General features: G+C 43.6%; 1 protein-coding gene across 1 annotated transcript in view; it reads left to right on the forward strand.

Annotated features, from left to right (window-relative positions):
* The first annotated feature begins 7,019 nt into the window (after positions 1-7,019).
* The window catches only part of TEK (TEK receptor tyrosine kinase), a 136,174-nt gene continuing 116,423 nt past the window's right edge, over positions 7,020-26,770 (forward strand). Inside the window, exon 1 of the mRNA XM_089678057.1 lies at positions 7,020-7,217. Within this exon, the coding sequence (XP_089534183.1) occupies positions 7,166-7,217 (52 nt within the window). The 5' untranslated portion in view covers positions 7,020-7,165. The remainder of the gene's footprint in view (positions 7,218-26,770) is intronic.

Below are 26,770 nucleotides of genomic sequence, written 5' to 3' on the forward strand. Positions count from 1 at the left end.
GCCAGTCTTGGAAGCCCAGGCCTCGAGCAAGCAGAAGCTCTCAGGCTGCACGTCCTGTCTCCTCCATAGCCAGGCCACACCCCTCCCTTGTCCCCATGTTGATGGGGACAAGGGCCTCTTCCCCACAACCCTGGCCTGTGGTTGTGGGGGTCTGCAGGCAGGGGGCTTATCGGAATCTGGAAGCCCACTTTAGCAAGGGGGGCCCCCAGATCCCGCTCCCCCCATGTAAATGAGTATGGGATACATGGTATAATTACCCATTCACAAACACAAAAAAGTGTAGTGTGAAAAATGACAGGAGACAGTCTTTTACAAGTCCTTTATTAAAAGAGGAAAAACAAAAGAGTGTCCCCCGAAGTAGATCCAATGTCAATTGCAAAAAAAAAAGGCTCCGCTCCCGACACTGGCTCACGGCCATCTGTCTGCTCTTCTGCATTGACAATTCTTAAATATGTAAGGGGCAGGGCCACCCAATGACTTCACGTGTGTCGCCCCACCTCCTTGTGACATCATTGACCCAGCATGCCCCGGTTGATGATGCCACAAGGGGCAGGGTCACACACAAGAAGTCCCCGGGTGGCCCCGCCCCTTACATATTTAAAAACTGTCAAGCCAGTGGAGCAGTGTCAGGAGCGCAGCCTTTTTTTTCTCTTCTCCTTTCGGGTGGCGGCAGCGGTGGGCATCATGACTGACATTGGATCTTCTTTGGGGGACATTCTTTTATTTCTCTTCTTTTAATAAAGGACTTGTCAAAGACGGTCTCCTGTCTTTTTGCACACTACACTTTTTTTGTGAATGGGTAGCGGTACCATGTACTCCATACTCATTCACATGGGAAGGGCGGGATCTGGGGGGGGGGGCCCTTGCTAAAGGGGGTTTCCAGATTCCGATAAGCCTCCCACCCACAGACCCCCACAATCACTGGCCAGGGTTGTGGGGAAGAGGCCCTTGTCCCCATCAACATGGGGACAAGGTGCTCTGGGGGGGGAGCCCCCTCCTCCCCAAAGCACCCCCAATGTTGAGGGCATGTGGCCTGGTATGGCTCAGGAGGGATGGGGCGCTCGCTCGTCCCCCACCTTTCCTAACCTGCTGGGCTGCATGCTCAGATAAGGGTCTGTATGGATTTTGGGGGAGGGGGGGCCCACGCCATTTTTTTAAATTTTGACGTGGGGGTTCCGCTCAAAATCCATACCAAACCCAAAGGCCTTGGTATGGGGGGAGTAGAGACCCCATGCCGTTTTTTAGATTATTTTTTTAATTGCTGACAATTCTTTCTTTTACATTCAGCTGTCAGTGGGGAATCTCGCTGACAGGTAAAATGAATGCATGGTTTTCACTACTAAAATACCGCATGACTTGATAAAATAACTCATGCGGTATTTTAGTAGTGTTTTTTGGTGAATTCAAATATTTTGTTTTTTTAAATGCTATGCTGTATCCTACTGCATATTCGGATGCACTAAGATACCGCTTAGTGAATTGTGCCCATTGAGCCTCTCAAGGGCCCCCTACTGACCCCGGGCCCTGGGGCTATGCCTGAATGGTCAGTCCCTGGGTCCCCTTCACTCCCATCAGTCCAACGTCAGAAACCCTAAACTGCGTTTCTGTTAAAGGCAGATGCCTGCTGACACTGTCACCTTCTTTCTTCTTATATCATTTAAGATTTCCAGGATTGGTAGTTTGCATATGGATCCCTAGGGCTGATCAATTGCCATGGCCAGTACCAAAAGATCTCCTTCTTCCTGCTGAATTGTGTTTCATCTAAATTAATTCCTAATAATTATTATTATACAGGATTTTTATATCGCCAACAGTTTGCTCAGTGCTTTACAAAAAAAGGGAGACAATACAGCAACAATACAGTTCAATACAAGAGGGTTAGGAGGGCCCTGCTCCTTGGAGTTTACAATCCAAGAATGTGATCAGATAAATTATATGTTGTCTGCAGATTAGGAGCTTCCTAATTTAAAGCTTGGCAGTTCTATTCATTGACATAGCTCCAAGTGTTACTGCCTAAGGGAAGCCAGTGCTTTATCAGCAGTGAGAGAGAGGAAGAGTTCATTTGACTAGAAGCCTGCTAGGTGTGGATGCTGTGAGGTATGAAATGGGTTTGATCACTTGCAGGGCGTAATCAGGAAAAGGAGTGAACGGGCCAGAGATAGTCCCTGAGTGGAGGAAGTGGAAATGGGACACCTAATGTAAAAGGAGAGACAGTAGAATGCTGAGGATGTTATAATGCATGCCTGACAAATCATTGAAATGTTTGCCAAATACAAACTGATATTACTTAGCTTAACCATTCGGGTGGATGAGTTCTGGCATGCTTTCCGTGTTACTGTGACTTTCCTTTTGAGTATTATCAGGATCCAGATGAACAGAAATAGTTATGATGGTCAGCAAGATACTATATTTTTATGTTGAGAAGCATTTGTTGGGATTTCCTAAATGAATAGTTTTGAGAAGTTATACAGTTGTGACAAATGTTGTTCAAGTGACAAAAGTGTTTATACAAACTAACACTTCATATTTATTTTTTATTAATATAATGGTTGTTCCCTCAGTTTTGAGTATTATATTGAAACATTAAACTATAGTATATGGCCAAAAGCTTGTGAACATCTGGCAGTCACACCTGCATGAAATACATATACAGTATAACAACTTACATTCTTCTTTCAACAACATTTTGGAGTGTGTCTGTGGGAATTCTTGTCTATTCAGCCCAAAAAATTGTTGAGGTCAGGTACTGAGGATTCTCAAAAAGACCTGAATTACAGTTGGCATTTTGACTTCATCCCAAGGGTGTTTAGTAGGATTGAAGTCAGGGCTTCGTGTAAGCAACTTGAGTCACCTATACCAAACTCATCAATCCAGGTCTTTAAGGACCTGGCTTTGTTGGTTCTGTGCAGTTGTCTAAATTGTCTTTGTATGCTGGAGCATAAGTAATACCATGTCTTGATACTGTACACTATTCTGTCATTCAGTTTACTCAATATTTTGGAGGGATGTCCACAGGATGGGAAGTGATGGTAACTCTCTCCAGAAAACACAACCTACAAATAACCTACAACCTACAAATAATGTTTTGTTTGTTTTTTTTAGGAATGGGTTAGAGCAGGGGTGTCAAACTGGCGGCCCTCCAGCTGTTGCAAAACTACAAGTCCCATCATGCTTCTGCCTTTGGCAGCCATGCTTGTAACTGTCAATCTTGCAATGCCTTATGGGACTTGTAGTTTGGCAACAGCTGGAGGGCCACCAGTTTTACACCCATGGGTTAGAGCCTCTCATTAGAGAAATGGCCCCTCTGTGGTAGGTTGGTTGGTTGGGTACTACGTGGACAGAAAATGAGGGGAAGTCCCAGCAGTGGGGTCACAGACATCAATAAAATCTTATAGAGTTTCCAAGTCTTCTCCACACTATCATAAGCAAGAAGTAGTTGTGCAGGTGGAATTCACCCATGTGTGTCTGTCCATAAACTTGGCCCTAAATTCATATCCTTATGTAAGTCAGGAGCTGCCTGTAATGATCTTTCAAAGGTTGTATTATCCAAATAAATAAGCAATATCAAATAATAGGCAACCTGAGCTAAAAGCCTAATATATACATCCTAAGGGAACCATTTCTGTGAATAGTCTTCATTTTACCAACATCAACCCTTCAGCTCTTTGGTATCCTTACTGTGTGACCACTTCCAAGCAAGTGCCCTATCATATTTAGTGAAATATGATGATCTGCAGGTCCTTGACCACATTGCCATGCATCTAAACTGACAGATATTGTTTAGTTTAAAGGGACACTTATATGGTTTTACAACCAAAAAAGAAGAACATGGTAACAGAAAGTAATTCTTTGTACAGAAAAACAGCTTAAAGTGCAATAGAAACGCACAATGAAGATGCAGAAACATTAAAGTTGGTGCCTATACTATCTAATTTGAGTTCTGCCAGACAGCAAAAGTAAGAGACATGTTTAGTGTGCACCCATAAGCCTGAGACAAATTTCCATCAGATGCGTGCAGATTGAGATAGAAAATAGAGATGTCAAGGGATCACAGCTAACCAATCGTTGTTCCTCACAATAGTATGTATGACAGGTAGTGGAAGGTGGCATGAACACCTAACTGCAGAAAGGTGGATCCATGCTATATGATATACTGTACATCTAGCCTGTTACAGGTGATAGGTTGTATGTGTATGCAAGAGGATATAGCAAATAAGCCTTTCAACAGTTCAATGCCTTTTTAAAACATAACTGCAGTTGCTTAAGGGCATGTGCTATAATGGGTTTAGTTGTGGCTAGCCTAACAACCAATGTGGCCTCTTCTGTTAATACCAGATCTTTGTTTTATTTGTCATTTTATTGCTATCGCATTGCATTATTTTTTTTATTCTTTAACTCGACCAGGTTACAGGGTAAATAATACAATAGTCGCAAACATCCCAATCAGCTGGCACATGAACATATAGGCCAAAATCAATGTTCTTAAAGTATTACTAAACCCACAACTGTAAAATCAGTCTATATATGCAGTAAAGCATGCTTGTTACACTCACTATGGAGCCTAAGGGGTTATTCCTCTGCATTGTGTAAAAAGGCCATTTGATCCTTTCTTCTCTGTTCCTCCCCTTTTTCAAGCGACCGCCTCTTATCTCCTGATAAGACAGACCATAGGCATTTTGCACATGCTCAGTTTGGTGTGTATTGCTAGAGAGTTTTTTTTTTTCCATGGGAGAGTGCATGTGATCAATACAGGGCCACTCAGCACTCTTCAGACAGAGGTCAGGGGTTTTGCATCCTCCTAGAGCAGAAAGATAACTCCTCCTACAAGCTTTAGCTAGTGCTGGGCCGGACACTGATAGAAGTCACAAGACTGCTCTAACTACTGATGAGAAAAGGTATTTAGCAGTTTATATTTACTAAAATAATTGCATTTCCATGTTATGTGTACTGTTGGAGACCAGGTATAGTGGATGCAGGGTCCTGGGTTTAGCAACACTTTAAAGATCAGTAGTATACGATCTTCAAAAAAGGTCCCTCAAATAACCCGTTCATACTAAGTCTCTAAAGTGACTGGCTCTTAACTCTGTAGTTTTTCCTAAAGTTTGAATACAGATTATAACCCTGCATCTTTTTTCTTCTGCCATTGGTTGTGTAATTCCCCAGCACCCAGCTCTATTCTCTTACCAACAGCAGCACTCTATTGTTGGCATTTTACAGATTACAATTTTTCACAGAAGAGACACATAATTTTCTTTACTTTAGTTCGGCAAAAAATTATTTCACATCAAAGTAATATTTTGTGCACTTGACATTTTTTTGTTCAATATTTTTATTATTCAGAAAGTTACAATGCAAATTGTATTCAAAATATCAACGGGAATGTGTGATTTCATTACCTGTTACACAGTTACAAATGTATATGATTTGGAGAGGACAATACATTGGGTTAAGGATATGGTTCTCCACATCGGTAATGTCTTATTTCATATTAAGTAAAAAGTTTATATATTATGAAGTATAAAGAAGAACACAACTTCTCATATAGATCATAGGTAAAAGGAAAGAACAGAAAACAGAAAGAAGGAAAAGTAAATGTTTCAAACCAAAGAGATTTTCCTCTAACAGAATTGCCAATGTTGGGTTAACAGAAAGGTATGGCTTGTAATTATGGAGTCCTTTGATAAAGTCGGAAGTGAAATGCGTCAGGCCATGACGTCAGACGTGGACCGGAAGTTGCGGAGCAGCCATCTTGGACGAGGTCTATAGTGAGCAAATGCTGATTTTAAAGGAGAAAATGCTATTAAAATATGTTTGTATGTAAGCACTTTTTATGGAATAAATAGCCGATTTTAAAACTTTATTACACTATGGATGCCTTCTTGTTTTGATCCATTATATACTGACATCTGGGATTGGAAGTATCATAGGCTAAACCATTGTTATTCATCATTGGAGAATTGGTGTAGCCTGATTGCTATATGGTATTTGGAGCAATAGTGGCCAGGAGGAGCTGGTGTTGTCCTATGCTGATGATCTAGCCTGGTCCGGTAAGGCGCATGGTCTGTGAGGTGGTGGAACGTGGATTCACTTTTCACTGGTGGCAATATTGATGAGTGAAGGGAGCACAAGAGAGCACTATATTGAAGAATCAAGACATCATATTGTATTTTGATCTTTTTGGAGGGTCCACCACATGGTAAAGGAGGGACAGAAGAAAAGTCTATTTTGTGGAAGAATTTTACTGGTAGAATGTTTTATGAGGTGATTTTGAAGTAGTTAGAGGGTAAGAGTTACAGATATTTAGACGTGGACACGTGGTGGAGTGTGGAGCACATTTTACATGAATTTTGTAAGTGTGATTCGGAATCACAATTTTACATATATTGAGGATAATACACTATGTACGTTATATCTTTTTTTTTAGGGTAAAAAGTGGATAAAGGAGTAGTAACCATGCACAGAAGGAATTTGAACAAAGTAGAAGGAATATTTAATCACTGTGGGGTTATTTGTTTAAAGACGCTGTGAGAGACTTTTTATTGAGTCTGAGGGTCCCAAGTATTCTCAAATAGTTTTTTTTATCAGAAATGATGCTGGCTATTTTTCCATGCATCATGACCCAAGAGCTCTTATGTTTAGTTTGAGTGACAGAAACAGGGTTTTTTTTTCCATGCTTCAGCTATACTAGCACTGAACATTTTTAAGAGAGATGTGATAGAATACCAAATTGAGTTCTACGACTCGTTTTAGAGAACCGAGCTAATATTGTTTTAGTGGTTATTGTAGTCTTTCACAGATCCTTATTTAATTTCCACCTATTTGCTACTAGCAAAACTCATTAATGACTGGATATAGCTTCTTATCTCTTCTCCTTCCTTACTCTACTGACTATATTTTCCATATACTGTCAGATTTTCTAGTACGAAATACCTTAAAGATCCTGCCTTTCACATCCTAATCTAAAAAGGAAACAGGAAAAAGGAACTTAAACTCCCTGTGCTTAGACAGCAGCGAGACAGTAGTGGAGCAGTGTCCATGGGAAAGCAGGGGAAAACTACTGCATGTTAGAGCACAGCACACAAACCCAGAACAAGCACAAATAGTATGTGAGCGCCACTCTTTCTATGAACGCCTGTGGAAATTGGATGGATATATTCTGGAAAGCATGGATTTTTTAGCATTTTTTGCTCTCTGTTTATGTGGACTGTTGGTCTCAGGTAAGAAAATCATGTTACTTTGTGTATAAATATATGGTATGTAATAGAGTGTGATACAGGGCATCTTATACTGGGGTCTCCTTATGTTACTTCAGCCGAAGCTAGGACAAGCAGGCATAATGTCATCAGATAGTTCATAGTTAATGCCAAGGATAATTGCACATGCTATAGGAAGAGTCTATTAGATTACAGTACTAGCTATTAACTACTGATCTGTGTTTCACTTATGATGTCTAAAGTAAACGTCACCTTTGTGTGCCTCCAAAGTCGTGGCAACTTATGTTTAACACATTTCCAGTCAATAGCACAGGTGTATTCTTTTTATGTGGTGCTATATTAATTATTTAAAGCAGTATTAATCCCTCAAAAAACATTTATTAAATTTCAATTTACCAATCCCTAAATGTGGTGGCTGTATTAGATTTTGGCGTTTTTTTTTTTGGCTCTTTTCCTTATTGTCACCTGGTGATCCAGCCAGTAAGTCCGTTATTTTTCAACTTCCTTTAACATGCCAATCTGTCCAGCAAAGGCGACAGTTAGAGGATTGAAGCAAACTACTTAAAATGGTTCTCAAGGTTTTTTACCTTCATGATTGTAAGCTCCAAGGAGCAGGGCCCTCCCATCCCTCTTGTATTGAACTGTATTGTTGTATTGTCTCCCGTTATATTGTAAAGCGCTGAGCAAACTGTTGGCGCTATATAAATCCTGTATAATAATAATAATGAATGTAAAAAACCTTCTGTTTGCAGTTCCCCCCCCCAGCCCCCCTAATACTCACCTAAGCCCATCTCTCAATTCAGCTATGTGAACTGGAGTCTTGGCTATCCAAGGACTCCCTCTTCTCATTGGCTGGGACAGAAGCCAGAGCCAATCACAGCCAGTGAGCCAATGAGAAGAGAGAGGGGGCGGGGTCAAGCTGCTGCTCCTTGTGTGAATGGACACATGGAGCAGTGGGCACCCCCATAGCAAACTGTTTGCTGTGGGGGCACCCAACAGGAGGGAGTGGCCAGGAGAGCCTGCAGGGGACCTGAGAAGAGGATCTGGGCTGTTCTGTGCAAAACCACTACAGACAGCAGGTAAGTATAGACATGTTTGTTTAAAAAAGCCTTTAGAATCTCTTTCACACTGGCAGGGGTGCTTACATAGTCATTTTTTTAATAATGTATGTAAAACCTTTATCCCAAAAGTAAAAGACTGTTTCTGTAACTGCCTAAAAAGTATTAGCTGGAGATTGTTTACATTTGTTAGTCAAATTCATTTAAATCTGCTAATATATCCAATACTACCTCTACCCTGAGTGGAAACACCATAAAGCAGGCTATACATGGGTCGCATTCCGAACGATTTTTCAAACGAAAACGTCGTTCATTCTGTAATGCGATGGTGCCACCAATGATTTTGAAAATCTGTCGTTTTTCACAAATTTTCCAACATGTTCGATAAGCGAAATAGGGAGGAAAAAATCGGCCAGTGCCATTGCCCCACTAACAAAAGGAAAATCGGTCGATTATTCTTAGGTCTGATTTTCTAACGAAAAATCGTTTGGAAATCGACCCATGTATGGCTGGCCTAAGACAAGAAAAATGTTACTGGGCAGATCACCAGGTGAAAATAAAGGAAAACGAGCCTAAAAAAGAAAGTGACCACATTTAACATGGTATTAAACCCAAAACCAAAAATGTAATATATTGCAGCTTACCAATCAGATGTGGTGGCTGCATTCATTTTATTTTCTTTAACCTTCTTTCCTGTGCTTTCATCTGGTGATTTGGCCAGTAATGCACCTCCCGTATTAGTAAGACAAAACTGTGGACAAATGAGCAGAGGAGGCACAGCAGACAGCAGCATTGTCAGACTTGGGGGGGGGGGGGTAGTGTTAAATGTATTAGCAGATTTAAGTACACTACTTCAAAACTGCACCTCACACGTTTTAATTAAACTACAGCAAACATTTTTTTTTCTTTTGGGATAAAGGTTTTACATAAATAAATACAAACCGATCACTTTAACCACCCCTGTCAGTAGTAAATGGTTTGTCTCATCCATGTAAACTGATACAGTCTCCTGCATTACTTGAGCTTTTGAAAAATCGATAGACTTGTTGGCTTGATCACGTATGAAAATAGAAGTAAGAAAGCCTAAAAAAATTAAATTTATGCAGACACCACATCTAAGAATTGGTAAGCTGTGATATAATAAATGTTTGCTTTTAATACTGCTTTAAGAATCGATCCATAAACTGTAATCTATTACATTTTTGGTTTTGGGTTGATTACCACTTTAACCACTTGCCCTCCAGAGGATTTACCTCCCTTCCTGACCAGGCCATATTTTGTGTTACGGCGCTGCGTTACTTTAACTGACAATCACGCAGTCTTGTAATGCTGTACCCAAATTAAATGTATGTCCTTTTTTTCCTCACAAATAGAGCTTTCTTTCAGTGGTATTTGATTGCCTGTGCATTTTTTAATTTTTGTGCTATAAACAAAAAAAGGACCGACAACTTTGAGAAAAAAAACTATATTTTTTACTTTTTGCTATTGAACATGTCCAATAAAAAAAAAAAAAAAAAATTGTCTTAAATGTAGGCCAAAATGTATTCTGCTACATGTCTTTGCTAAAAAATCCCAGTACGTGTAAATTAATTGGTTTACGTGAAAGTTATAATGTTTACAAAATATATATACTGGGATTTTTTTTTTCTACTAGCAATGGCAGCGATCAGTGACTTATTGCGGGACTGTGGTGGGCAGTGACACCAATACAGTGATCAGTGCTAATAAAAAGCACTGACACTGTACTAATGGCACTGGGCAGAAAGGGGTTGACATGTGGGGCGATCAAAGGGTTAACTGTGTGCTGTGTGTGTTTTACTGTGTGTGTGCTTCACTGTAAGCACACTGCTTTGCATGGCTCTGCTATGCAGAGCCATACAAAGCAGTGTGCAGGAGCTTACAGGGGAGAGAACTATATTGTTTTTATACAGTTCTCTCCCCCTGTCAGTAATGCTCAGTGATCACTGGGTGCCAGCAAGTAATCACCGGCAAGTAATCACTGACAGCCGAGGCCACGAATGGGCGCGCACGTGGCCCCCTACCCGGAAATTCAAAATCACGTATATATACATGATTTTGCATATATATCTGCTTCTCTGTAGCAGTATATCTGCTATAGGGCGGCAGGAAAGCAGTTAAAATAACAAATATGTCTATACTTACCTGCTGTGTGCAGTGGTTTTGCGCAGAGCAGATCTGATCCTCTTCTTTTCGGGTCCCCGCTGGAGCTCCTGGCTCCTCCCTTGAGCAGTGCCTTCAGAAAAAGCCGCTTTCTCTGGGGGCACCGCTGCATACTAGTCCCTGAGCCACTGCTCTATGCATCCATAAGATACCCTGCTCTCTCCTCATTCGCTCACCGGTTGTGACTGACAGCAGTGGGAGCCAATGGGCTCCTGCTGCTTTCTCTGCCAATGAGGAGAAAGAGTCCCCAGACAGCAGAGGCTGTTTTGAACGATGCTGGATTGCAGGAGGCACAGGTATAAATTTGGGAACTGGGGGGCCACTGCACACAGAAGGTTTATTACCTTCATACATAGTATACATGAAGGTAAAAAAACTTCTGACTTTACAGCCAATTTAGGCTGAAAGGTTAGAATTACTGTATTGAATTGTATTGTACTGAATTGAAATTGCACCTGAAATTGCATCTAGTGAATGTCAGCGTCTTAACATGTGCTGTTTGCTGCAGCGGGATTTCTAAAGTAGTTCTTGCATTACTTTTTCTGCGGTTTTGTTGCGATTTCACATACATAGAATACAATGGAAATTGCACTGCAAATTGCAAGAAATAGTTGAAAATCTTCACAAATAGCAGAAACGTCTTCAAAAATTGCCCTGAAATTGCACAAAAATCACGTGATTTTAAATCGCAGTGGTGTGACTGGTGACTTAGGGTCCATTCACACTAGGCACCTGAAAAAATGCCAGAACCTCTGGCAAAAAAAAAGGTATGATCATAAAAAATACTCATAATGGCTTGTATTGCACACGCATTTATGCGCATCAAGCATTTTTGCTGCCTGATAGTTGAAAATCTTCACAAGTAGCAATAAATTCTTCAGAAATCGCGCTGAAATTGCACACAAATCGCGTGATTTTAAATCGCAGTGGTGTGACCGGTGACTTAGGGTCCATGCACACTAGGCACCTGAAGAAATGCCAGAACCTCTGGCAAAAATAGGTATGCTCATAAAAAATACTCATAATGGCTTGTATTGCACACGCATTTATGCGCATCAAGCATTTTTGCTGCCTGAAAGCCCCTCTCAAAAAGTGCGCTTGTGATGAGATTTTTTTCAGCTTGTAAAGTTCCTCTTCAAATATGCCTGTAAACACCCAAATGTGCATGGACACAAAGACTACCATAGGGTTGACTTAGGGTCCATTCACACTAGGCACCTGAAAAAATGCCAGAACCTCTGGCAAAAAAAAAGGTATGATCATAAAAAATACTCATAATGGCTTGTATTGCACACGCATTTATGCGCATCAAGCATTTTTGCTGCCTGAAAGCCCCTCTCAAAAAGTGCGCTTGTGATGGGATTGTTTTCAGCTTGTAAACGTTCCTCTTCAAATATGCCTGTAAACACCCAAATGTGCATGGACACAAAGACTACCATAGGGTTGCTGCTACAGGCTGAAAGAAAAAAACTACAAATATCTGTATAAGCAGCATTTTCAGAATGGCCGGGCCACGAAGAGATCATGCATGCGGGAGTCATAGGCCAGACAGCAGAGGCTGTTGTGAACGATGCTGGATTGGAGGAGGCTCAGGTAAGAATTGGGGGGCCACTGCACACAGAAGATGTATTACCTTCATGCATAGAATACATGAAGGTAAAAAAACTTCTGCCTTTACAACCAATTTAGGCTGCAATTTTGTGAATATTGCAGGCTTATGTATGAAAAATGTGCTAACATAAACATTAAAGTGGTTCTAAAGCCTTAAGGATTTTCACCTTCATTCATTCTATGCATTAAGGTGAAAAACCTTCTATGCTGCAGCTACCCCCCTATTTTTTTTTACCTGAGCCCAATCCGATCCAGCAATATGCAGGAGAGCAGCGGCTCTAGCCTCTGTCTCCCTCCTCATTGGGCAGACTGATAGCAGCGGGAGTCCATCAAAGGCTGTGACACAGGAGCGGGGCCAAGACGTCCGCTTTGTGTCAATGGACATAGGGAGACCTGGGAGTAAGTCCGTACGGGTGCCCCAATGGAAAGGTGCTCCATGAGGGCACCCGCCCAGAAGAGAAGGATGGGGGATGCTCTGTGCAAAAGCACTGCATATAGCAGATAAGTATAGACATGTTTGTTATTTTAATAAAATAAAAAAAACAAAGGTTTAATATCACTTTAGGGGTTGCCTATCAGCTCTCAATTGTCTATTCTGCATTGCAGAGCTGAAAATGAAACAAAGATTCTTTTTCAGACGTGTTCCTGTTAGGAACATAAGTTGCACAGAGAACCTATTTTGGAAGTAAAAAACAATGACCTATAAAACATGTTTTGACCCACTATTGTACAACTGCATAGTTTTGTTACAGCGATAAATGCTTTGTTTAAGTGGCACAGCATTAAACTGCGGAAGTTCGTGTGAAGATTGTGATTTCTTTTTTTAAGACCATTCTATTTGCAGGAGCAAAGATATTTTAACTATAGCTTGTGTGATAATGCATTTATGTTATATAAGTTTAATTAAACTAACAAAAGCACATTTTTTTTTAAGTTTCAGAAAGGATGATTTAGAACCTCTATTAGGTTTTTATTGCTATTTACAGTATGTATGCACTGGATAGATTTTCCCTCACTTCCTGTTATCCTGTAATTTGGAGAAGATGTACGAGAAAATCTCTCCTGCCAAGACACAAACATCAATAAAAGTATACCTTTAGGTTGGATTCATACTGTTAAGGTGCATCATGCCACATGTTAAGGTAGTCTATATACATCAATACACACCATAAAAAGGTATATGCACTATTTTTTATAATGTAATGCACCAAAATGCACAGTAGTGTGTTATTTTGCATTGTGATGTGTTTCATGCAGATGAATTGGGATAAATGCACTGCAGGACAACATACATAACATAACATAACATACACGCATATTCTCATGTTAACAACGCAACACTAGAGTGCTGAAAGGTTAGAATTACTGTATTGAATTGTATTGTACTGAATTGAAATCGCACCTGAAATTGCATCTAGTGAATGTCAGTGTCTTAACATGTGCGGTTTGCTGCAGCAGGATCTCTAAATTAGTTCTGGCATTACTTTTTCTGCAGTTTTGTTGCGATTTCACATACATAGAATATAATGGAAATTGCACTGCAAATTGCAAGAAATAGTTGAAAATCTTCACAAGTAGCAATAAATTCTTCAGAAATCACGCTGAAATTGCACACAAATCGCGTGATTTTAAATCGCAGTGGTGTGACCGGTGACTTAGGGTCCATGCACACTAGGCACCTGAAGAAATGCCAGAACCTCTGGCAAAAATAGGTATGCTCATAAAAAATACTCATAATGGCTTGTATTGCACACGCATTTATGCGCATCAAGCATTTTTTCTACCTGAAAGCCCCTCTCAAAAAGTGCGCTTGTGATGAGATTTTTTTCAGCTTGTAAAGTTCCTCTTCAAATATGCCTGTAAACACCCAAATGTGCATGGACACAAAGACTACCATAGGGTTGCTGCTACAGGCTGAAAGAAAAAAAACTACAAACATCTGTATAAGAAGCATTTTCAGACTGGCTGGGCCACGAAGAGATCATGCACGTGGGAGTCACGGTTTACGGCACAGACTTCTGAAGGAACGGAACGGTGTGCCCTTCCTTTAGAGCTCATGTGCCGGTGGTGTCACCGGCTTCTGCTCCATGGAATATCTTCTAAATGGTACACATTTAAGAGATATTTATTTGATCTACAGGTAAGCTCTATTATAAGCTTATGTGTAAGTAAAAGTACCAGAAACAATTTTACTACCAATTTAAGGCTGTTGAATATTAATTTGCAATTTGTGTGCAAAAATGTTTGTCTTGAGAGTAGTGATGAGATGAATGTCCTCCGGCTGGGTTCAGTGAAGAAATGCTATTGATGTTCAGATCAAAAATCTGAACATATTGAAATAAATGGATCCAAATGTTCATTTTCAGTAATGGTCCATTGTAAAACTAAAAGTCAACAGACTGACACATAAGGGACGTGTGATGCCTGGTACTGGCCTGGAGGGCTTGCATCAAAAAATTCATTTTTAAAAATGATTGTTCAATGGGAGAGGCCATTTTGAAGCAGCTCAATGGGCAACATAAAACTATGCAGTTCATTTAAAAAACATGCTTGATACCTTCATTGTCAATGTGTCAGGGCTCCGGGGTGTGACCAGAGGTATGTGACTGACGCAGGGAAACGCAGGCTTCAGATAAGTTATAAACAATATAATTTATTAAAGACTAACAATACAAACATAAACGCAGTGCAATACTAAAACATAACACAGTGCAAACGAACCAAACCACCCACAGATAACAGTACATACAATGCAAGCGTCGTCAGGCAGGCCGGGTCAATAACAATCGGGCAGGTAGGTACAGGGGGTCAGGCAGAGAATGGTCGGGGTCACAAGCCAGGGATGAAACAGGAGAAGTCAGCAGAGGTCCGGATCAGGCAGGGTCAGCAACGAATCAGACAGAGACAGGGACAGGAACAGGAACAGGCACAGGGATGCAGGAACAAGAACCAGGGCCCAGGAAAAACACACACCAAGGCCGAGACTGCAGGTCTGGCCATCCCTTAAATACACCTGTATAATCAACTTCAGGTGTTTGGCTGGCTGCAGGGTTGAGTCTCTGATTGCTGGGAGCACCCGCTGGCCAGCCCTGGTACTGCAGCCCACAAGGCAGGAGAGTCCCACCATTACTGGCAAGTCCATTCCTGACAGTACCCCCCCTCAAGGAGCGGCCTCAGGACGCTCCAAACAGGCCTAGCTGGGCAAAATGTTCCACCGCCCGGGTCTGGTAACTGGCGGGATATCAAAGACTGGCACATCGGGCAGGACTCCGGGCAGCGGCACATCGGGCTGGACTCCGGGCAGCGGCACATCGGGCTGGACTCCGGGCAGCGGCACATTGGGCTGGACTCCGGGCAGCGGCACATCGGGCTGGACTCCGGGCAGCGGCACATCGGGCTGGACTCCGGGCAGCGGCACATCGGGCTGGACTCCGGGCAGCGGCACATCGGGCTGGACTCCGGGCAGCGGCACATCGGGCTGGACTCCGGGCAGAGGCACATCGAGCTGGACTCCGGGCAGAGGCACATCGAGCTGGACACCGGATCACCAGGCGGAGCAGCGGGCACCGGGCCACCAGGCGGAGCGGCGGGCACCGGGCCACCAGGCGGAGCGGCGGGCACCGGGCCACCAGGCGGAGCAGCGGGCACCGGGCCCCCAGGCGGGGCGACGGGCACCGGGCCCCCAGGAGGGGCGACAGGCATCGGGCCCCCAGGCGGGGCGACAGGCATCGGGGCGACAGGCATCGGGCCTCCAGGCGGAGCGGCGGGCGCCGGGCCCCCAGGCGGGGCGACAGGCATTGGGCCCCCAGGCGGGGCGACAGGCATCGGGCCCCCAGGCGGGGCAACAGGCATCGGGCCCCCAGGAGGAGCGACGGGTGCCGGGCCCCCAGGCGGAGCATTTGGCTCACCATGTCATCTGGCAAGGCAGTGGGCACCGAGTCACCAGGCACGACAGTGGGTTCCGAGTCACCAGGCATGACCACGGGCACTGGGTCAGACATTGGATCGTCTGGCTCGACAGTGGGCATTGGGTCACCAGGCATCAGGTCATTTGGCTCGCCAGCGGGCACCGCGTCATCTGGCAAGGCAGTGGGCACCGAGTCACCAGGCACGACAGTGGGCTCTGAGTCAATTGGCACGACAGCGGGCACCGGGTCATCAGGTACCGGATTGTCTGGATCGACAGCGGGCACCGGGTCATCTGGCGTTGGATCGTCTGGCTCGACAGCGGGCATCGGGTCACCAGGTATGACAGCGGGCACTGGGTCACCAGGCCATTCGGCTCGCCAGCGGGCACCGCGTCCTCTGGCAAGGCAGTGGGCACCAAATCACCAGGCACGACAGTGGGCTCCGAGTCAACTGGCATGACCGCGGGCACTGGGTCAGACATTGGATCGTCTGGCCCGACAGCGGGCATCGGGTCACCAGGCATGACAGCGGGCACTGGGTCATCAGGCATGAGATTGTCTGGCTCGACAGCGGGCATCGGGTCACCAGGTATGACAGCGGGCACTGGGTCACCAGGCATCAGGTCATTTGGCTCGCCAGCGGGCACTGCATCATCTGGCAAGGCAGTGGGCACCGAGTCACCAGGCACGACAGTGGGCTCCGAGTCATCTGGCATGACCGCGGGCACTATGTCAGACATTGGATCGTCTGGCCCGACTGCGGGCATCGGGTCACCAGGCATCAGGTCATTTGGCTCGACAGCGGGCACCGCGTCATCTGGCAAGGCAGTGGGCACCGAGTCACCAGGCACAACAGTGGGCTCTGAGTCAATTGGCACGACAGCGGGCACCGGGTCATCTGGCGCTGGATCGTCTGGCTCGACAGCGGGCATCGGGTCACCAGGCATGACAGCGGGCACTGGTTCATCAGGCATTGGATTGTCTGGCTCGACAGCGGGCATCGGGTCACCAGGTATGACCGCGGGCACTGGGTCATCAGACGTGATAGGATCATCAGGCTGGATCAGTTCATCAGGCTGGGTACAGACATCAGGCTGGGTACAGGCATCAGGCTGGGTACAGGCATCAGGCTGAAGTGCGGGTGCCGAGGCACCAGGCTGAACCACGGAAGGCAGGTTCTCAGACGACAGGCTCACCGGTTTGGATACTGGCAGGATGGTATTGGTTGGAAAGAATTTCTGCTTTTTTCTGGTTTTAACTACTGGGGCACTGCAAGTAAACGCAGGTCTGCAAACGAATGGAGCAGCTGAGGACAGAGAAGAGCTGGAAGATGGAACAGAGGAGGGAGCAGTTGCTACAGAGGACTTCTTTACCGGGTTAAAGAAAGGATAGGTGCAGCGAGTGGGAGCAGAGGACTGGTATGTGGTAGTTAGAGTATACTGGGCAGTCACTGGGGGTGCTGTCGGGGATGCAGGAAGAGTGTCTTGAGTGGAGGAATGATGTTGTAAGCTGACTGAGGCTGACCATGTCTGCAGTATGGGTTGAACAAAGCTCAGTTTACACAAAGCCTGTCTGGTCAATGACTGCACTGCGTTTATACAATCTCTTAGTATCTGTGGTGAACATGCAGAATAACGCTCCAGAAAGTAATCCACATCATCCTCTAATAACCATACCAGGGACTCTACCTGGTCGGCACTAAATGGCGGCAAAAATTCATCCCTGCATTCGGGGGTACCAGATGAAACCAACTCAGCACAAACCTGAATCAATGGCTGCACCTCAGAGAACTCTGTGCCCTGATCTACTAGGCAATGAGCGATCCGTATACATTCTAGCAGTTAATCCCGGGTATACTCCTTCAGAGTTTGATAAGCATACTCTCTGTCATCAAACACTAGCAGAGATAAATACACAACCTCATCAAGATCCATCCTTCCCAGCAACAAGCCAAGATGGCTTCCCTGTGCAGCCACTTCTGGTCAGGATTGGCCTTGGTGTAATGTCAGGGCTCCGGGGTGTGACCAGAGGTATGTGACTGATGCAGGGAAACGCAGGCTTCAGATAAGTTATAAACAATATAATTTATTAAAGACTAACAATACAAACATAAACGCAGTGCAATACTAAAACATAACACAGTGCAAACGAACCAAACCAAACCACCCACAGATAACAGTACATACAATGCAAGCGTCGTCAGGCAGGCCGGGTCAATAACAATCGGGCAGGTAGGTACAGGGGGTCAGGCAGAGAATGGTCGGGGTCACAAGCCAGGGATGAAACAGGAGAAGTCAGCAGAGGTCCGGATCAGGCAGGGTCAGCAATGAATCAGACAGGGACAGGGACAGGGACAGGGACAGGCACAGGGATGCAGGAACAAGAACCAGGGCCCAGGAAAAACACACACCAAGGCCGAGACTGCAGGTCTGGCCATCCCTTAAATACACCTGTATAATCAACTTCAGGTGTTTGGCTGGCTGCAGGGTTGAGTCTCTGATTGCTGGGAGCACCCGCTGGCCAGCCCTGGTACTGCAGCCCACAAGGCAGGTGAGTCCCACCATTACTGGCAAGTCCATTCCTGACACAATGACACAATTTATGAAACAAAGAGTAACCGAATTGTAACCTTCCCAAAAAATGGGCTGCCTTTATTCACAGAGTGAGGAAGGACAAATATTATAGAGCTGATACATACCTTTTGAAACCTTTTTGTGAGAGAAAGACAAAGCAGATTGAACTTTATATACTTTTTTCCATGCACATGTGCAAATTAAAGTACCACCAGCACACCTTTTATACCCTTTTTTGGGGGGGGCACTGTTTCTATGATACAGATCGGGCAGATTTAACTATACAACTACTTCAACAGATTTGATCTACATTAACAGTTCTTTTTTAAGTGAAGGCAATTTATGACACAGAGAGAAGTAATATTTCAGCCAGCAGCAATCAATCAGCCTGTTATTTTCCTGAATAAAAGGACTGTTGGGTCTTAGGAAATCAAAGTGAATGCAGATGGGTTTGCATTTCACTCTCCCTAGCCAAACAAACTGTAAAGTATCAGTATGAAATATAGAGCACTGAATATAGTACTGTATATGCTGTAGCTCTGAGCAGGGTTGTTTTTAGCCGGTACATGATGGCCCTGTGCTTGCCATTCACTACTGTTACAATTGACAGCGTTACTTTCTTGGCAGCTCTACTGAACCATCCCTGCCTTGCATATCCCCATGACCAGGGGCGGACTGACCATTTGGAAACTCGGGCACGGCCCGAGGGCCTGGGGTCAGTAGGGGGCCCCATGAGATGCCCCTGGTACCTTTTTCATAGGCTTTTTTGAGTTTGGGCAAGCACACAGGGGCCCCATGATCCCCTATTGCCCAGGGACCCCATAAGTTGTCAGTCTGCCCCTGCCCATGACAGTAGAGGAGTGGGAGAGGCATATAAATACCCATGCTAGTCTGGAGTCACAGCTGCTCCTGAAGCCTGGGCCTGCCCTCAGCTTGTGCTCTCCACACTTCTCCTGGGGTAAGTTGTAGCTGCTCTTATGCTCTTATGTAGCAGCAGTTGTCTTTCTGGTACTGTCAAGGTGGGGAATTTGGTGATAGAAGGGGGGGGGGGGATTTTGGGAAAAAAGGTTATCATTTTTGGTTGTAAAATGGCCAGTGAGATTTGCACTCCTGAACTCTGCACTCTGCATGTGGCACACTCCTGAACCCTGCACTCTGTGTTTAGCACACGCCTGTACACTGCACTGTATTTGTAGCACACTCCTGAACCCTTCACTTTGTACGTAGTACACTTCTGAACCCTGTACTCTGTACATTGTGAAGAAGCAGGAGTGCTTCGAAACGCATCCCTGTATTCTGGGGTACACAGTGCTGACAAGAGGAGGCTTTCAGTTCTTGGACTCTAGACATTGCAGCAGCTCCATCCATCTCTGGCAGCAGTGTCATTTCCACTTCAGCCCGTGCTTTTCCCAGCCAGTGGTCAAGCTGGGGATCTGGAATAACTCATACACTGAATCTGGGCTTATTCTCCAAGCCACCTTACAATCCTCTATACCCCATAGTTTGTGAGTGCAACTACTGATTTTATTTTGTCCATTAAACTTCCTTATGCATGCTACACTATGGGATGTGCGCTCCTCTCTTTCCTTTTTTGTTATACACAGGTTTGCAGCATAAGTCCATGCAGCTCAGCAGCAGCACCCTCTTCGTATAGCAGCTTTTGGACTGTTTTCTTAATTTGAGCTACCTGCTTTTAGATATTATATCCATATTGCTTTTTCACTGTTTGTATATTTTATCATTTATTAGATATATATTGCACTTTTGGATTGATATATTTATTCTCAGACTCATATTTAGAATTTCATTGTTTTTTTTTCATCACACTCACACCATCCTAATCATTCTCTGAAAATTGCTTAGCTAGTTGCTAAGCTACCTTATTGGGCTCATCACAGGTGATATTTTCCTGGAGGTGTGCACAGTTTGTTACACAGGTTTCCCTGTAACACTATCCACTTTGGCTTTCCTCACTCCTGAACCTTGTGCATTGTGTATTCTTAAAATGCATGTAGCACACTTTTGAATTCTGAACTCTGTATGTAGCAAACTCCTTAACCCTGCACTCCTGAACACTACACTCTGTACATTGTTTATTCCTAAACCCTCCACTCTGTATGTAGCACACTCCTGAATCCTGCACTGTGTACATAGCACAATCCTGAACCATGAGCTCTGTATGTAGTGCCCCCCATGAGCATTTTTTATTTCCAGTCTGCATGCCGTCCTAATGTCTGTGTCCTCACTGGGAAGATTTTCCCACACTTCTTTTCATGGTGAAACAATAAGTGTCATGTTGTTTCAAGATGTCAGCAAGTTCAGGAAATGAGAGGAAGTCTCCCCAAAAGAGAAGTAGCAATAAATAACCTGATAGAGGTTCTAAGCCTTCCTCAATCTAAAACTAAAACCCAAATAAATTAGGCTGGATTAGGGCTTTATAGTGAATCCCACATGCTTAAACCAAATATGTTGCTGTATGTGTAATGTCAAAAAATTAAATACTTTATGTCTTGCTTTTAAAGTGATTGTAAATCTTGTTTTTTTTTTACCTGCTTTAGTTTTGCACAGAGCAGCCCTCAATCCTCCTCTTCTGGGGTCCCCCACCAGCTCTCCTGGCTCTTCTTCCCCGGCAAGTGCCCTCATAGCAACCCCTCATGAGTCCCACTCTGTGTGTCCATAAGACACACAGAACATGGCTTGGTCCCGCCCTCCCTCCTCACTGGCTGTGATTGACAGCAGTAGGGGCAGTGGCTCCTACTGCTTCCTGTGAGCCAATGAGGAGGGAGAGAACCTTGGCTCTCGTGCACATCGCTGGATTGAGATCAGATTCAGGTAAGTAAAAGAAGGGGGGGGGGGCAGAAGCTGCATGCAGGTTTTTTTTTTACCTTAATGCATAGAATACATTAAAGTAAAAAAAATGCCTGCCTTTACAACCACTTTAATTATATCATACCAAGGTGTATCCACAAACACTTCCTTAACTAGTGTGGCAATCCTTACACAGTACATCTGCAGCGTTGTCACACTTTTCCTGTGTACTACTAGAGTTAGACCAGCGGTAGACCAGAGTGCTCTGGTACATTCTACCATGCTGAAGAGCCTGAATAATAAGTAGCTTGAGGACAGAAAAACATTTATTATTAAAATGGACCAATCAAGTAAGATCCACTTACCCTTCAGTCCCAAACCCTTACCCCATCAAAATTGTTTTGCTAACTGAAGTATTAACAAAAAAAAAATAAAGCATAAGAAGATTCCAGCAACTTAGTTCCTACTGCCTACAGCCTCATATGGGATCGTTGAAGAAACGAGGACCCCAACTGACATGTGCAGATGCTCTATCACTGTGCATAAGCTCATTAATGCAGGATTTGGCATCCTCAGCTTTCCCAGGATCCATCAATCCATGGTGTCACACTTTCCTATTGACAGCAGAAATTGAGATATGTATTTTTTTTTCCAGTTACTAACCAAGAACAAGTATGGTAATAACTGGTTAACTCAGCTTTCAAACCACAAGATCAGCAAACAGCCAAACAAGAGTTCAGAAATGGCAGTCCATATTTTACTTAGGAACACTTTGCTTCAATCCATTGCTAAGCAATTTAAAGTGTACAGTTGCAAGAAAAAGTATGTGAACCCCTTGGGATTACGTGGAGTTTTGCATGAATTGGGCATAAAATGTGCTCTGAACATCATCTAAGTCACAACAATAGAAGAACACAGACTGCTGAACATAATACTACACAAACATTAGATGTTGCCATGGTTTAATTGCACATAACATGTAAACATTCACAGTTTAGGGAGGAAAAAGTATGTGAACCTTTGGACTTAATAACTGGTTGACCCTCCTTTGGCAGCAATAACCTCAACCAAACATTTCCTGTAGTTTCAGATCAGACCTGCACAACGATCTGGAGTAATTTTGGACCACTCCTCTTCACAAAACTGTTTCAGTGTAGCAATATTCTTGGGATGTCTGGTGTGAATCGCTCTCTTAAGGTCATGCCACAGCATTTCAATCGGGTTGAGGTCAGGACTCTGACTGGGCCATTCCAGAAGGCGTATTCTGTGCTGTTGCAGCCATTGTTTTGTTGAATTACTTGTATGCTTTGGGTCATTGTCCTGTTGCATCACCCATCCTCTGCAGAGCTTCAGTTGGCGGACAGATGGTCATACGTTTTCCTGCAAAATGTCTTGATAAACTCTGGAATTCATTTTCCCATCAATGACAACAATCGGTCCAGGCCCTGAGGCAGCAAAGCAGCCCCAAACCATGATGCTCCCTCCGCCATGTTTTACAGTGGGGATGAGGTTTTGATGTTGGTGTGCTGTGCCTTTTTTTCTCCACACATAGTGTTGTGTGTTCTTCCCAAACAACTCAATCTTGGTTTCATCTGTCCACAGTATATTTTGCCAGTAGTGCTGTGAAACATCCAGGTGCTCTTTTGCAAACTTCAAACGTGCTGCAATATTCTTTTTGGACAGCAATGGCTTCCTCCGTGGTGTCCTCCCATGTACTCCATTCTTGTTTAATGTTTTCCTTATTGTAGATGTGTCAACAAAAATGTTAGCATGTGCCAGAGATTTCTGTAGGTCTTTAGCTGACACTCTGGGATTCTTCTTTACCTCATGCAGCATTCTGCGCTGTGCTCTTGCAGTCATTTTTACAGGACGACCACGCCTAGGGAGAGTAGCAACAGTGCTAAACGTTCTCCATTTGTAGACAGCCTGTCTTACCGTGGACACATGAACATCAAGGCTTTTGGAGATACTTTTGTAACCCTTTCCAGCTTCATGCAAGTCAACAATTCTTGATCGTAGGTCTTCTGAGAGCTCTTTTCTGCGAGGCATGGTTCACATCAGACAGTGCTTCTTGAAACCAGTAAACCCAAAACAGGTGTGTGTTTTTTAAGGGCAGGACAGCTGTCAGCAACACATCCAATATCATCACACTGATTGGAGTCAAGGTTGGCTCACTCCTGGCTCCAATTAGCTCTGGGAGAAGTCATTAAGCTAGCGCCTCACATACTTTTTCCTCCCTGCACTGTGAATGTTTACATGTTATGTGCAATTAAACCATGGCAACATCTAATGTTTGTGTAGTATTATGTTCTGCAGACTGTGTTCTTCTATTGTTGTGACTTAGATGACGTTCAGAGCACATTTTATGCCCAATTCATGCAAAACTCCACATAATCCCAAGGGGTTCACATACTTTTTCTTGCAACTGTATGTACAGTAAATCTTCTCCTTTGATTTCCTGCAGTGTCTCAGGGACAGGAAGTGAAGGTAAATCTCTCCAGTGGAACATAGACAATATACAAAGCCTGCCAAGAGCCCTAACCGTTCCCTATTCCACCCAAGACAAAACAAAAATGTTTGGCTTTACATACACTTTAGCCTTTTCATTGCCTTCTCTTCATTTGCAGCACATTAAGCGTGGTTCAAATTTGATGATAGGCAGCAAGTGGTAGATCATCCAGTAGCATACCCATCACAACCACTTAGGCCTATGATGGTCTTTAAAAAGGGAGGCATATTTGCATGATATTTAGATATATCTGCATAGTCTATACAAGTTTGCATAGCATACTGAAGAAAAATTCCTAACCTTTGCATGAATGAGAGATGCATAGCATGGAAAAATACTACATTTACAATATGTTAACCACCAAATACATAGTAAAATCTTGACATCCACAACAAAATGCAGTATGGTTAAAATACTGATTAAGATAATATGCTAGAGTATCATGTTCAGAGAACCTGGTGATTAATATATAACATTAGGCAATGTTTATAGAAGGATCAGTCAGCTGTATCGAAAAAGGGCTAAGGGCTCTTTTACATGAGCATACCAAAGGACAGTACCAAACAGGTGGTCACGCAGTTATCAACTGCCTACTTGCCTACCTAATTCTACCATTGCAGCCAGACAGGGTTGTGCACATGCCATGGCCAAGATGCTTTGCGGCACTCATTAAGGTCAATAGGAGTGCTCTATAAACCCTTTCCCTCTGAACGCTTGGAATTTAGCATTTGTTGTGTTCTGTACAAATAATTCACTGCTGGTTGTGATTGGCAGCTTTTCAAAATATCCCAATCTGTTTTCCCTTTAGAACGTACACATGTGCAGCTCAGTGTACATTCTTAGTCCACCTTGGCATCAAAATGAATAAAGATGTCAGTGCCAGCAGGGGATATCTCATTTTTGGAGCAGAAGTAAATATGTGTGGAATTTAAAGTGGAACTAGAGGCAGCTATACATACCATTCATCCAACGGTCCCCGTCCCTCGCCAGCATCTTCTGTGTGCAGTTTTAGGTCATCTTCTTGGCTGGCATGGTATGACGTCACTCCTGTGCATTTGCAGGAGGCCAACATTCCAACATTCAGAGATTGGGCCAGCCACTGTTAGCTGAGCTCTACATGCGCATCCCAGTTTACGTGACTGCAATTGCTCAAAGCAGGCAGGTAGGTGAATTTTATTGCAGAAGAAACATACATGTCTCTTCTGCAATTAAGAAAAACATGCCTGCTTGCAGTGAATAACAGTGGAACTTTGGTTCTGCTTTTAGGCTCTTCAGCATTCTACACTTCTGGGAGTGTCCGATCCTCCAACCTCTATGTCACTAGACACAACAGTGATGTAGGGGTCAGAGGGTGGAATCACAATACTCTGCGTGAACACAAGCAGCCAACACTACCAGACAGGGGTGGACTGACCATTTGGAAACTCGGGCACTGCCCGAGGGCCCGGGGTCAGTAGGGGGCCCCATGAGATGCCCCTGGTACCTTTTTCATAGGCTTTTTTGAGTTTGGGCAAGGGACCCATGATCCCCTATTGCCCGGGGGCCCCATGAGTTGTCAGTCCACCCCTGTTACCAGATGTTTCCAATACGAGAAAAAACGATCGAGACTGCAGTGCAGTATCTCTTGCAGATACTTTCCTTTAGCATTTTTTTCCTGACAAGGTCAAGTTGCAGGGAATATTTAGTATTTCTATACTTATCAGATATGTGTAGCTTAATTGTTTAATTTATAGAAAAAAGTTTTGGATTGACACTGTATTCTATTTTTTTTTTTTTAAGTAATCAGTACTAGCTCAATTTACTAACGTACATTGTTATGTTTCAATTAAAAGATAACTAGACCCAAAAACAACAATGTAATATGCTGCCCCCTACAGTCCATAGATGTGCTGGCTGTGTTAGTTTTTTTTATATAAGCTCAGAACATTCTCAGAAAGTACAGAAACTACCAGTTGATCCTGCCAGAAATGCAATGTCCTTGTCACTTCCTGTCAGCTGTAAATTAGAATATTTTCCTTCTTAACTACCCTCTGTAAACTACTAATTGTTCTGCCCCTCCTTGTAATACAGATGAAGAGATATGGACATGTTTGTAATACATCATAAGAAGAATAGCCTAGGGTTACAACAAATCTTGGGTGAGAACCTTCTTTCCTCAGCCAGGGCATTGAAAATGGGCCTTGGATGGGTGTTGCAGCATGACAATGACCCAAAACACATGGCCAAGGCAACAAAGGAGTGGCTCAAGAAGAAGCACACTAAGGTCCTGGAGTGGCCTAGCTAGTCTCCAGACCTTAATCCGATTGAAAATCTGTGGAGGGAGCTGAAAGTTCGAGTTGCCAAACGTAAGCCACCAAACCTTAATGACTTGGAGAGGATCTGCCAAGAGGACTGGGTCAAAATCCCTCCTGAGATGTGTGCAAACCATGTGGCTAACTACAGGAAATGTCTGACCTCTGTGATTGCCAACAAGGGATTTCCATCCAAGTACTAAGTCATGTTTTGTGAAGGGGATCAAATACATATTTCCCTCATGAACATGCAAATCAGTGCATAGTTTGTTAGACATGCATTTCTTTTGAATTTTTTGTTGCTATTCTCTCTCTCAGTGTTACAATACACCTACCATTCAATTTTTAGACTGATCATTTCTTTGTGAGTGAGCAAACATTCAAAATCAGCAGGGATCAAATACTTATTTCCTTCACTGTATATATATATATATATATATATATATATATATATGTATACATATATACACTGTAAATATTATTATTATTATTATACAGGATTTATATAGCGCCAACAGTTTGCTGAGCACTGTAAATAGATATTGATTGAATGTGAAAGTGGCTGAGAATTGGCTTAAAGTGGCTTCTAATAAAAATAAACAGATCATTGGCTTTGG

The sequence above is a fragment of the Staurois parvus genome, unplaced genomic scaffold (genome assembly GCF_062004578.1).
Source record: "Staurois parvus isolate SC_StPar_1 unplaced genomic scaffold, SC_StPar_1.0 ptg000198l, whole genome shotgun sequence".
In the NCBI taxonomy this organism is placed as follows: Eukaryota; Metazoa; Chordata; class Amphibia; order Anura; family Ranidae; genus Staurois; species Staurois parvus.